General features: G+C 38.9%; 1 protein-coding gene across 4 annotated transcripts in view; it reads right to left on the bottom strand.

Annotated features, from left to right (window-relative positions):
- Positions 1-5,243: 5,243 nt before the first annotated feature.
- Positions 5,244-13,572, bottom strand: part of IFT80 (intraflagellar transport 80) — a 132,675-nt gene continuing 124,346 nt past the window's right edge. For all 4 annotated transcript variants that reach the window (XM_070072586.2, XM_017346881.4, XM_089332149.1 and 1 more), the window contains 2 exons: positions 12,806-12,929; positions 5,244-5,668 (listed from right to left, as the gene is read on the bottom strand). In XM_070072586.2, coding sequence (XP_069928687.1) covers positions 5,558-5,668; positions 12,806-12,929 — 235 coding nt within the window. In that variant the 3' untranslated portion in view covers positions 5,244-5,557. The remainder of the gene's footprint in view (positions 5,669-12,805; positions 12,930-13,572) is intronic.

Here is a 13,572-nt window from a genome sequence, read left to right as displayed (position 1 = left end):
AAAAAAAAAAAGGAGATGGAAGAAGGGGAAAGGGGGAGAGAGAATCTCCATCCACTGGTTCACTCCACCGATGACTTCAAAGGCCAGGGCTGAGCCTGGCTGAAGCCAGGAGCCAGGAGCTTCATCCGAGTTTGTGGGTGGCAGGAGCCCAAGTACTTGGACCATCTTTGGCTGCTTTTCCTAGGCCATTTGCAGGGAGTTGAACAGGAAATAGAGCATACGGGACACAAACTGGCACCCATATGGGAAGCCAGTGTCAGAAGCAGCAGTGATACCCACTGTGCCACAATGCCAGTCTCAGATTATTTGTTTCTTGTTTTTTTTTTTCTTAGTTCCTTACATATTCTGGAAAATAATCCCTTGTAAGATGACTAGTTTGCAAGCATTTTCTCTTATTCTGTAGGTTTTCTCTTCACTTGTTGTTATATAGAAGTTTTTAGTTTGACATAATCATATTTAGCAATTTTGTCTTTGTTGCCTGGGCTTGTGGGGTCATATCAAAAAAACAACAAAACAAAACAAAAAACTTGACCCAGACCAATGTCATAAACCATTCTCCCTATATTTTCCTTTAGTAGTACGAAAGTTTGGGGTCTTGCATTTATGTCTTTGTCCTATTTTGAGCTGCTTTTTCTCTATATAGTAACAGATAAGGGTCTAATTTCTTTCTTGTGCATATGGATACATGGATTTCCAGCATTTTTTGAAGAGACTTTCCTTTCTCCAACATGTGTATTTGCTGCTTTTATTCAAAGCCAACTGGTTGAGGCCAACATTGTGGCATAGGCAATTAAGCAGCCACTTGCTACATTAGCATCCCATAACAGAGTGCCTCGAGTCCTGGCTCCTCTGTTTCCAATCCAACTCCCTACTAATGTGCCTGGGGAGGCAGTAGATGATGGTCTAAGTACCTGGGCCCTTGCCATGTGTTTAGGAGACCTGTAAGGAGTTCCCAGCTCTTGGCTTTGCCCAGCCAACCCTGGCTGTTGCAACCATTTGTGGGAGTGGACCAGCAGATGGAAGATCTCTTTCTCACAGTCTCTTCCTCTCTGTCATTCTGCTTTTCAAAAAAATAAATATTTAAAAAAGACAATTGGCTATAAATATAGATTTATTTTGGGGTTCTCTATTCTGTTCCACTGGTATATGTGTCTATTTTTATACCACTATCATGCTGTTTTGTTTTATGGTATTGTAGTGTTTTGAACTCAGATATTGTAATGATTCCAGCATTGTTCTTGCTCAGGGATGCTTTGAGTATTGGAGACCTTTTGTAGTTCCATATGAATTTTGTGATAACTTTTCATAGTTCTATATTCTATATTCCTTATTCCTAAAATGTTGGTATTTTGATAGGAATTCTTTGAATTTGTAGATAACCTTGGATAGTATGGACATTTTAATAAGATTAATTATTCCAATCTAAGAACATGAATTTCTTTCTACCTTATTGTGCTCTCTTTGATTTCTTTAATTAGTGTTTTATAACTTTCATTGTACCTAAAAACAAAACTTTTTTTTAAAAGCAGACAACAAGTCAAGAGGGAGAAGAGGAGGTAGGATTAAACTTTTACAGTACTGAAGGAAAAAATATTGCAAGCCAAGAATACTATATCTAGCTAAGCTATGCTTTATTTATTTTTAAAAAATTTTTTTTGACAGGCAGAGTTAGACAGAGAGAGAGAGGTCTTCCTTCCGTTGGTTCACCCCTCAATTGGCCGCTACGGCTGGCGCGCTGCGCCCATCTGAAGCCAGGAGCCAGGTGCTTCCTCCTGGTCTCCCATGCGGGTGCAGGGCCCAAGCTCTTGGGCCATCCTCCACTGCCTTCCCGGGCCACAGCAGAGAGCTGGCCTGGAAGAGGGGCAACTGGGACAGAATCCGGTGCCCCGACCAGGACTAGAACCCGGGGTGCCGGCGCCACAGGTGGAGGATTAGCATAGTGAGCCGCGGTGCCGGCTGAATGGGCAAGAATTTTCTAGATTAAATCCCAAAAGCACAGGAAATAAAAGTAAAGGTAGGCAATGGGATTTCATCAAACTAAAGAGCACTTGCACAGCAAAGGAAACAACAGTGACAAAACAATTCGCAGAATGAGATATTTGCAAGCTATACATATGACTTAGCGGTTAATATCCAGAATATATGAGAAATTCAACTAAATCACACACAAAAAAGTTCAACTTAAAAATGAGCAGTAGAGCTAAACAGACATTTCTCATAGGAAGACATGCAAATGGTCAATAGGTACATGAAAAAATTATCAACACCACTAATGATCAAGGAAATACAAATCAAAATTACAGTGAGATACTAGCTCACTATAGTTAGATTGGCTATATAGTAAAGACAAAAGATAAGTGTCGCTCCCCCTCTTCGTGGAGGAACGACACAGGACCCTGCGCTGTTCTTTCGTCTGCTCGGCCCTCCCCGGGTTTGCTGCTGGTTCTTCCCGGGTTGGCTACTATCCCTTCCACCTCCGTGGAAGGGCAGTTCCCCCTGGCCGCATTCCCCACTTCCACAGGGGAGCGGCACACCGCCGGCCGGTTCTCTCTGGGGGGCTGCACGGGTTCCCTTAGATGTTCCCCATAGATGTTCCTGGTGCATGCCGTCTCTCTCCTCCTTTATAGTCCTCCTCCGCCAATCCCAACTCGGCTGCCCACACGCCGAGTACGCTGCTCTCCTCCAATCAGGAGCAAGTCCTACAGTTTATTAGTTGAACTGGAGGCAGCTGTGCGGAAGCTGTTTACTTCTCTCCCAGCGCCATATTGTGGGAGAGCAGATGCATAGAATAAGTCTTAATTCCAGTAACTTAGTCTAGTCCGGATTGCTCCCCACAATAAGTATTAGTGAGGATGTGGAAAAAGGGAACCCTTACACACTGTTGGTAGGAATGTAAATTAGTAGTCATTGTGGAAAACAGTATGATCATTCCTCAAAAAACTGAAAATAGAACTGCCATATTAACAAGTATCCCCATTATTGGGTATAAATATTCAAGGAAAATGAAATAAGACTGTTGAAGAGATATCTGGACTCCAGGGCTAGTGCTGTGGCGCAGGGGGTTAACGCCCTGGACTGAAGCGTCAGCATCCCATGTGGGCGCTGGTTCAAGACCCAGCTGCTCCATTTCTGATCCAGCTTTCTGTGATGGCCTGGAAAAGCAGGAGAAGATGGCCCAAGGCCTTGGGCCCCTGCTCCCATGTGGGAGACCTGGAAGAAGCTCCTGGCTCCTGGCTTCGGATCGGCGCAGCTCCAGTCATTGCAGCCAACTGGGGAGTGAACCATGGGATGGAAGACCTCTCTCTCTCTCTCTGCCTCTCTTCTCTCTATGTAACTCTGACTTTCAGATTAATAAATAAATCTTTTTTTAAAAAAAAGAGATATATGACTCTCTTATGTATTGCAGCACTATTCATAATAGGCAAGAAACAGGAACAATCTAAGTGTTCATTCACTGATGAATGCTAAAAAAAAAAGTGTTACATATGTACAATGGAATACTACTCAGGCACAAAAAGGATGAAATTTTTGTCATTTCTAACAATAGGGATAGAATTGGAAGTCATTATATTAAGTGAAAGCCAAGCACAGAAAGACAAATATCATATAATCTCACTAATATGTAGAGTCTAAAAAAAGATGACCTTACAGAAGTTAAACTGTAACAGTGGTTACCAGAGGCTGGAAAGAGAATGGGGAAGGAGAAAGATTGATAGATGGTACTAGGTTACAGTTGGATAGTAGTTAGAAGTCCTAGAGTGATACTGTACAGTATGATGACTATAAAAATGTTTATTATGGTAAATTTTTTTAAGGACGAACAAATTAGAAGGTAGGGCTTTGGATATTTTCACCCCTTACAAATTTTAAATTTTTGAAGGGATAAATACACTTACTCTGATTGAACATTACATCATGTTTAGATATAGCAAAATATCACATTTTACCCCATAAATATGTACAATTTTGATATGTCTGTCAAAATTCATTTAATAAAAATATTCTAAAATGTTTATTTGGGAACAAAATAATAGTATGCATTGTATGCATCTACATGAACTTTCTGAAGACATCTAGTATACACTTAAACCTACCCTGTAATGTACCATTTCAGAAAATGGGCCTGTGGAAGGCCTTCTTTGTGTTATTGTTAAAAAACTTTTGTGGCAGTTGGCATCCTGCATGGCAGGTGAAGTCACTGCCTGCAATGTTGGCATCCTATATAAGTTCTGATTTGTGTCCCGGCTGCTCCACTTCCAATACAGCTTCCTGCTAATGGCCTAGAAAAAGCAGCAGAAGATGGCCCAAGTGTTTGGTCCCCTGCTACCCATGTGGGAGAGTTGGAAGAAGCTCCTGGTTTCAGCCTGGCCCAGTGCTGGCTGTTGTGGTCATCTGGAGAGTGAACCAGTGGATAGAGGATCTCCTTCTCTATTTCTTTCCCCCTTTCTTTTCTCTCTGACTTTCAAAATAAATTAATAAAAATTTTTGTGGTAATAACTTAGGGACATACTATATTAAGACTAGTCAAAGAGGTTTAATCACTAAGGAGATTTTCATAAATTCAGATTCCAGCACCCATTATGTAAACATTCTCAAGAAATAAGGAAGACAGAGAAATAAGGAAAAGATTTCTTTCCCCTTTTTGATGTATCTTAAAAATTATATGTAACCAAATTTGCCATTTTAACAATTTTTATGGGTTCAATTCAGTGGCATTAAGATTCACAATGTTGTACACCATCACACTATCCATTTCTAGAACTGTTCATTCCAAATGGAAATTCTGTACCTATTTACTGTCCATTTTCCTCACCCTTGGATCCCTGGTAGCCACTATTTTCCTTTGTATCTCTGAAACTTCCTGTTTTAAGTACCTCATATAAGTGGGATCACACAATATTTGACCTTTTTGTCTGGCTGATTTTATATAGCATAATGCTTTCAAGGTTCATCTATGTATATAGTGTAGATAAGAATTTCATTCTTTTGTAAGGCTGAATAATATTCTCTTGCATGTACATACCATATTGGTTTATTCATTCATGTGTTGATGAACATTTAAGTTGTTTCCCCCTTTTGTAATCAAATAATGATGTCAGGAACTTTGGTGTACAGGTAATTCTATTGTTAGACACTTTAACGAGCCATCCTCACAAATTTTTATTGTATACATAAAATTTTGGAGGCACTTTATAGAGGTCAAATGAAAATTAATGATAACAAACATTTTAAAGAGTCCAATGTTTTATCAGCATTAATATTTATTCAAGAACAAAGTAATGGAAAAAAACTGGAGGGTAATCAACATTATATAGGTATATTACAAGTATATAGTAATATTTTGCTAATTACTGAACTAGAAAAATATAAAAGATGAAATTTCATAAGTTATTTTGTGCTTAATCTTTCTGAATGTCCTTTCAGAATTAAATTTGCAGCAAGTGCTTATTCTTATTTACAGATTATGACTTTTTCTTTAGCAACAAAAACATGCTTATCTTTGGTTAATCAGAATTAATTTTAAAAGACAAAAACTTCTTACAGGTTAGCATGACATTTAGTGTTTCAGACCCATGGTCTTGTTGGCCTGGCCGCTTGATGATCGCTCTCGTTCTTTAGTAATTTCTAGTTCAATTTTGGCTTTGATTTTGTCCCAATCTATTTGGAGCTGTAATAGAAGAAAACAACATGGTTATACAGTATTAGATATTTTTGTTTAATCTTAGGGCCAGCATTGTGGTGCTACGATAAAGTTGCCACCTGTGGGGTCAGCATCCCATAAGGGTGCTGCTTCAAGTCTTGGTTGCTCCACTTCAATCTAGCTCCCTGCTAATGTACCTGGGAAAGCAGCAGAAGATGGCCCAAGTGCTTGGGTCATTGCACACATGTGGAAGCTCCTGGCTCCCAGCTTCAGCCTGGTCCAGCCCCAGTCATCGTGATTTTATTTATTTGAAAGGCAGGGAGATGGAAGGTTTCTATTTCTTTGTTTCTCCCTTTCTCTTTGTAACTCTGCCTTTCAAATAACATTTTTTTTTTAAAAAAGGTCAAAATCTATTTGCAGCTGTTTATAAAAATGCTCATCTAAACAGTCCCATGGAACCTTTGGATTCTGCACAATTGCTCAGGGACAAGGCAGGAGAGAGGTAGACTGCTCTCCTCCAAACGAGAAAAAATGGACAGGGCACTGGCCACCAAGCCGTGTTTTGAATAGGCCAGACCTTCATGTCTTATATATTGAGGTTTCCCTGGAGATGCCCAGTTATGAGGAAAAATTGGGCTATATTAGCTTCCCCTGAGCATATTCTGAAAAAGTAAATTTTTGCAATAACTCTTAAAGTAACCCAAAGACACCACAGTGATTATGACAGTGATGAAGGGGCTGGTGTTTTGGTGTAGCAGGTTAAGCCCAGTCTGTAATGCTGGCATCCCATATCAGGGTTCTGGTTTCAGTCGTGCTGTTGTGCTTCTGATCTGGCTCCCTGTTAAGGTGCCCAGGAAAGCAGTGGAAGATGGTCCATGTATTTGGTACCCTGGCCCCTATGTGGGGCCTTGGAGGTAGAATTCTAGGCTCCTGGCTCGGCCTGGCCCAGCCCTGACCATTGCAACCATTTGGGAAGTGAACCAAAGGATGCAAGATCTGTTTTTTCTCTGTGTCTCCCTGCCTTTCAAATAAATACAATGAATCTTAAAAAATAAACAATGATGAAGAGTCATCAGAGGAAGCAGAATAACAAAATTGCCAACATTTTTGTATTTGCTTCTCTTCTATATGACGTAGCCTCCTTCTTCTAGTCCAGCGGTACTCCTACGTTCATAAGATTTGATGTTAGGAATGGACTCTGTCTTGAGTTCCATGAGTAATTTCTTTAGGAATACACAATCTACCACTTAACAAAGTTTAAAGATCACTTATGTAGAAAATGTGTGTCCTCTCTGAGTCAAGACAATGGAAAACTTGGATCCTGGATTAAACCAACTCTCCTTTACTAAGAAATATACACAAACTCCTGTGACTGAACCAAACATGAAGAGGTTTTCACTTCCATGCATGGGAGTTGTATGGAATAGGTGAGTAGTAAACCTTATTGATGTACACTGCTGCTTGAACAGATTTAAGTAAGTGAGAAATTAATTTAACTTTAATAGGATTTTAGACTTTTATTTTGTGATGGAATTAAGTATTTAGGTTTTTATTGCAATTCCTGTATCTAAATCTCTGTGAAGTAACTTGTGGGCATTTTTGGTCAACTTTTAAAAAAATAACAATTTCACATGCCTATCAGTAACATGTAAAATAGATGAAGCAACAGAAGAATTCCTTTTATGCTAGAAGATAAATGTCTAGCTAGGATGCAAGTAACAGCTCATTGAAAAGCAGAACAAATGTTAAATTATTTGAAAGACTAATTTTTCAATCAGGCCAAAACTTGGTATTTTTAAAATGGCAAAACACTCATCTCCATGTCTAACAAAACACTTACAGAGAGGAATGCAAAACTTGATGAATGTCTTGGCCTTCTTCCAGCTTTAAATTGACTTACATATGTTTCTCAAATCAATCACAATAAAATCATATACTGATGGTAAACTGAACAACTGCTGCTCTGAAGTCTGTCAAGTAAATTGATGACATTTATATTTGTTATGAAACAAATGAGAGTGTCCGTTGATAGCTATCCTACTGAAAATAAGTGTTCTGCTCTCACTTTGGCATTTATTCAGTTTTAGAACAGTGCTCTACAAATAATTTAGTCCTTGAATTAGAATAATTTTAATAGTAGGTTTTAGGTAATGATGTTCTCTGACAGCTGTCAAGTAACTTTTAAGTTAAGGCTTATCCTTTTCTATTACAGCGAGTGCCAATATTATTTGGCAGTTTTTATTCTAATCCCCAGTCAATTCTTATTCACATAGGAGCAATCTCAAAATCATACCAAAGACTCTCCCATCCATTACCACATCTCTCTACTCCCAACTGAAAATTAGCTTCCTAATTCATAGAGAATATACAGATGATCCCTTGACTTAAGATGGAGTTACATCCCAATAAATCCATTGTAAGATAAAAATATCCTAAGTCAAAAATGCATTTAATTCTTTTATACTTAACCTACCAAACGTCAGAGCTTAAAAACATGGCATGAAAGTATATAATTTTAAAAGTATGTAGGAAAGTGGAATTAAAAGGTAAGTTATTTTGGTGTAAACATTTTGGAAATCTATGCATATGAGTACACTTGTAGAGTATCTTTTTTACCCTCAAGATCAAGTGGCACAGCCCAACAGTATGAGAGAATACTATATTGCAAATTGCTATCCCAGAAAAAGATGAAAATTCAAAACACAGTTTCTACTAAGTATATATTGCTTTCACATGACCATAAAGACAAAAAAGTTATGCTGAACCATTGTAAGTCAGAGACATCTGTAGTGGCCATCAAGCATGAATTCCTTTAGTTTTCCTTCTTTGCACTCACAAACTTACTTAAATTAATACCCACGTTTATCTCTTTCTCTTCTGCCTCAGGCCACCTTCTTCACATATGTACCTGATCCATCTTCTCAACTCAACTGTGACATTTGCCTTCAAGTATTACTCATTCCATTTCCTTCTCTTCATTGGCTCCTTCTCACTGACCTTGCCTGTTTATTCTGTCTCCTTGAAAGCTATGATTCTTCATTTTTCACATTCCTGACTCTCATTCTCACCCAGACCAGTGTAATAAAACTATGTTCCCACTATACAAAATTTTAACTAAACAGGTTGGCATTGTGGTGCAGCAAATTAATCTGCTGTCTGTACTGTCAGCATCCCTTATAGGTACTGGCTGGAGTCCCGGCTTTTTTTCTTTTTTGATGTATTCTTTAACTAGATTAATGGCATCCCCATATACCTGTTGTCCACACTAGAAATGTTTAAGTCATTTTCAAATGTCTTACCTTGCCTCTCCACCTCTACTACTCCTAACCACAACTGTTCTCTTATTTTTACTAGCGCATATTTTCTTTGCTTTTTTTTTTTAAATATTTATTTATTTCTTTGGCAGACAAAGTTGCAGAGGCAGAGGCAGAGAGAGAGAGAGGTCTTCTACCCTCTGCAATGGCCAGAGCTGGGCCGATCCAAAGCCAGGAGCCTAGAGCTTCTTCTGGGTCTCCCACTTGAGTGTAGGGGCCCAAGTGCCACATTCTACTGATTTCCCAGGCCATAGCAGAGATCTGGATCAGAAGTGGAGCAGCCAGGACTTGAACCAATACCCATATTGGATGCTGGCACTACAGGCAGTGGTTTTACTGGCTACACCACAGCAGTGACTCCTATGACATATTTTCTTACATGAGTCTTACCCTTTCCACGGTGTGTCTATTATAGCAACTTCTTGACTGATCTCCTAATTACCACCCTCACCTCTAATCTATTTCTCACATCTGAAGTTATCTTCTAATCATTCTCTTGATCATAAATCTCCCAATCTTATTGCCTTTATTATTAATCCATTCTCTTATTACATTACTAAGATGCATCAATATCCTGTTCTAACCTGTATTTCAATCACCCAAGATGCAAGGCAGTCACTCAGGATTCCTTTCCATTCTTTCTTTCTTTCTTTTTTTCTTTTCTTTTTCTTTCTTTCTTTCTTTTTTTTTTTTTTGACAGGCAGAGTGGACAGTGAGAGAGACAGAAGAGAGAAAGGTCTTCCTTTTTTCGTTGGTTCACCCTCCAATGGCCGCCGCGGCCGGCAAGCTGCGGCTGGCGCACCACGCTGATCCGAAGCCAGGAGCCAGGTGCTTATCCTGGTCTCCCATGCGGGTGCAGGGCCCAAGGACCATCCTCCACTGCACTCCCGGGCCACAGCAGAGAGCTGGACTGGAAGAGGAGCAATCTGGACAGACTCCGGCACTCCGACCGGGACTAGAACCTGGGGTGCTGGCACCGCAGGCGGAGGATTAGCCTATTGAGCCGCGGCGCCAGCCATCTCTTCATTCTTTCAAGACCTCAAATATTTGCTCTTGCTATCATTTCCTTTAACAAAATTTTAAGAAAACTTTTTGGAAAATTTTAAATTTCTCATTTGTTTCTAGGAATCAAGATTTTAAAAGGGAAAAGTGATCATGTTAGTTGGCTTCCCATTATTATGTCCTATCTTCTTACATATAGGACACCTAGAAAAGCTTAAACTGAGCAATAAATATACTACTTATGGTAATTTTGCATCTGTGTCAATTTCACTGAAATACAGAATTGAAAACTTGTGATTTAATGGGTTAATCTGCCCTATGAAACCCTCTAGTCAATCTCTGTTGTGTTCATTCTTTCTTACTTCAGAGCTTTTCCTTTGCCTAGAACAGGTGTATCCCACCACCCTGTCCCAACCCCCAGTTAATTTCTACTATTCATCTTTTTTTTTTATTTTTTTATTTTTATTTTTATTTTTTTGACAGGCAGAGTGGACAGTGAGAGAGAGAGACAGAGAGAAAGGTCTTCCTTTGCCGTTGGTTCACCCTCCAATGGCCGCCGCGGCCGGCGCGCTGCGGCCGGCACACCGCGCTGATCCGATGGCAGGAGCCAGGAGCCAGGTGCTTTTCCTGGTCTCCCATGGGGTGCAGGGCCCAAGCACCTGGGCCATCCTCCACTGCACTCCCTGGCCACAGCAGAGGGCTGGCCTGGAAGAGGGGCAACCGGGACAGAATCCGGTGCCCCAACCGGGACTAGAACCCGGTGTGCCGGCGCCGCTAGGCGGAGGATTAGCCTAGTGAGCCGCGGCGCCGGCCAATTTCTACTATTCATCTTTTACAGCTCAACTCAAATATGATTTGCTTTGCTTGGGAAAGTCTCCACTAACTACCACACACTGAGGCAAGCTCCCCATTAACAAAATCTTAAGGTACCATGTATACCTCCTTCAAGGCAATTATCACAATTGAAATTAATAAATAACTATATAACTGTCACCTCATTTAAATATAAACTTCTTGATGTCAGGGCCAGGGTCTGTCTCATTTACTTTTATATACCAGGAACCAAGGAAAGAACACTGTCTTCAGGAGGCATTCAATAAATATTGAATGAATAAAGAGAAATGGGCTGGCATTTGACATAGTGGTTAAGACACTGTTTCAGATGCCTGTATCCCATGTCTGAGTGCCTGTGTCTGGGATTCCAGCTATCTGCTAATGAACACCCTTAAGTGGCAGCAGGTGATAGCTCAAGTAGTTGGGTACCTTCCACCAATATGAAAGACCCAGAGTGAGTTCTGGGCTCCTGGCTTTAGCCTGGCCCAAACTGCTGTTCTGGGCATGTGGGGGAGGGGTAGTAAACAATGGATGGGAGATCTCTGGCTATTTCTGTCTCTCTGCCTTTCAAATAAATAAAATTTTAAAAGATAAATAATTTCCCAGAAAATGAGTTACTACCTGAAAATTCCTTACTATTATAAGGCCTGAAAACGTGCAATGCAGTTCAAGTAGTAGCAATGCCTACAGACTCTTCTGGATCGTCTTCAAAATTCAATACTTTCTCAAGTTCTGCTTCTGGGTTTGATGTTTTTCACTGCTTTTTTTTTTTTTTCTCCTGGTGTAATGTTCTAAGCAATTTCTAGACTTTCTACTTTTTTTCTTGCACAGAGTAATATACAAAAGACTGAGTTTATTCCTTGAGTGAATTTTATTTACCAAACTTATAACGTATTTTATAAGAATTTACTGAGCACCACTGTAGATCAAGTACAATGACTCTAAATAACAAAACTCTTAGAAGACAATATACCTTGAATGAATGGCAGATTTCCATATTTTAATTAGAAATGCCAAATAACATTTTATGACTTATAAACATGAATGTATATTAAGTTTCTCTTATGGGTAGATTACATTCACTTACAAACTTTCACACAGTAGACACTGTGAACCCACCAGTATTCACCAAACATCTAGAATAAATTTCTCAGTGTTATTTTTAAATGACATTTCTTCATTTGATTCTTACTTCTGAAATTCACAACTTTGGCAATGAGAGGTAAGCATGGATGACAGATCATGACTGGATTATAGACCTACATGAAACCAAAAGATCAGCAAGCAGTGCAGGTATCCTCGAAATCAATGGTTTTAGGTAAAATTTTATCTCAGTAGTGAAAATTTTTAAGTAAAAAATATTTTCATCTTAAAGTTCTGTTTTATGATTTTTAGTTAACATCCAAATGACATTTATGAAGAAAAAAAGTAGGAAAATAGAACATAATGCTATAAGAGTCAATCTATATGGTTTGAGAATGAAAAAAAAAAATACCAAAGATAGCCATGTTGTTCTGATTATCCAACTTTGGAAATTTCTGCTACTTTTAGTCTATTATTTATTCTGCTCAATTTTTACATGTAGCAAGTACATTTAGGTAGGTACCTTTATGAGGCACAAACAAGCTCCCTAGAATTCTACAATGATAAAGTATGCACTTTCTGGACAGTGCCTTCTGTGCTTACATATTTCCCCAGTAGTAAAAGGCGAAGTTGGAAGAAGACAAAATGCAGGAGTTAGAATATTTCTATCTCAGCCATTTACATTACTTACCTAAAAATATCAAATAGTACCCACTTAATACATAGTGAATATTATGAGTTAAATCATGGCTGTGAAATTTTGAAAAAAATTTAATATTATAATCATAAAATCAAAATAAGTTTATACAATAAGGCAGAAAATTCTTTTAGAGATTATTGTATGAATCATTCATTTTTTGTCTTGTTAAGAACAAAACTTCAAATATTTATATAGCATATGCATTATTATAAAATAGTGTATAATACTTACACCTTCTGCATACTGCAAGTATCGTTTATTAGTTTCCTGTTTACCAAATGTCTCCAAAAACTTTTGACGGTAAGCAAGAACTGTATCAACATGTGTTTTGTATTTTATGGCCAATTCCAGTGCCCTAAAATGAGAAATAAAACATATTATTTACATTGCTTATGTCAGACTCTATGGATAGTATTTTGGAGTTGAGACTAGGGCAAATTATTGGCCTCTCTGCTTATCCTACAATAAGGAAGGTCATTTTCTACCTTATCCAGCTTATAAATTCCAGTTACTTCAAAGGTCAGATCAAAGATGACCCCTTCTCCTTAACCAGCTCTCTTGTAGAAATAAATCACCATTACTTTATCTTTGCCTCATATCATTTATACGAACTATTATATAGAACTGCTTACAATGTATTATAATTATTATTTATGAGCTTGCTCCTCCACTAGATTACATATTTACTGAAGGAAGATCCAAGTTTCATTTTTGTTTGGTGAGTAATCCAGAGTGCATAAGTGGTAAATATTCATTAAATTTTTTTAAAGAATTTGGTTATTTATTTGAGAGGTAGAGTTACAGACAGAGAAGGAGAGAGAGAAAGGTCTTCCATCTACTGGTTCATTCTCCAAACGGCTGCAATGGCCTGAGCTTAGTTGATCTGAAGCCAGGAACCAGGAGCTTCCTCCGGGTATCCCACTTGGGTGCAGGGACCCAAGCACTGGGGCCATCTTCCACTGCTTTCCCAGGCCATTAGCAGAGAGCTAGATCTGAAG

The sequence above is a fragment of the Oryctolagus cuniculus genome, chromosome 4 (genome assembly GCF_051225735.1).
Source record: "Oryctolagus cuniculus isolate XC-2025 breed Fujian yellow rabbit chromosome 4, ASM5122573v1, whole genome shotgun sequence".
NCBI classification, from domain to species: Eukaryota; Metazoa; Chordata; class Mammalia; order Lagomorpha; family Leporidae; genus Oryctolagus; species Oryctolagus cuniculus.
This window is presented reverse-complemented; position numbering and strand designations above follow the sequence as displayed.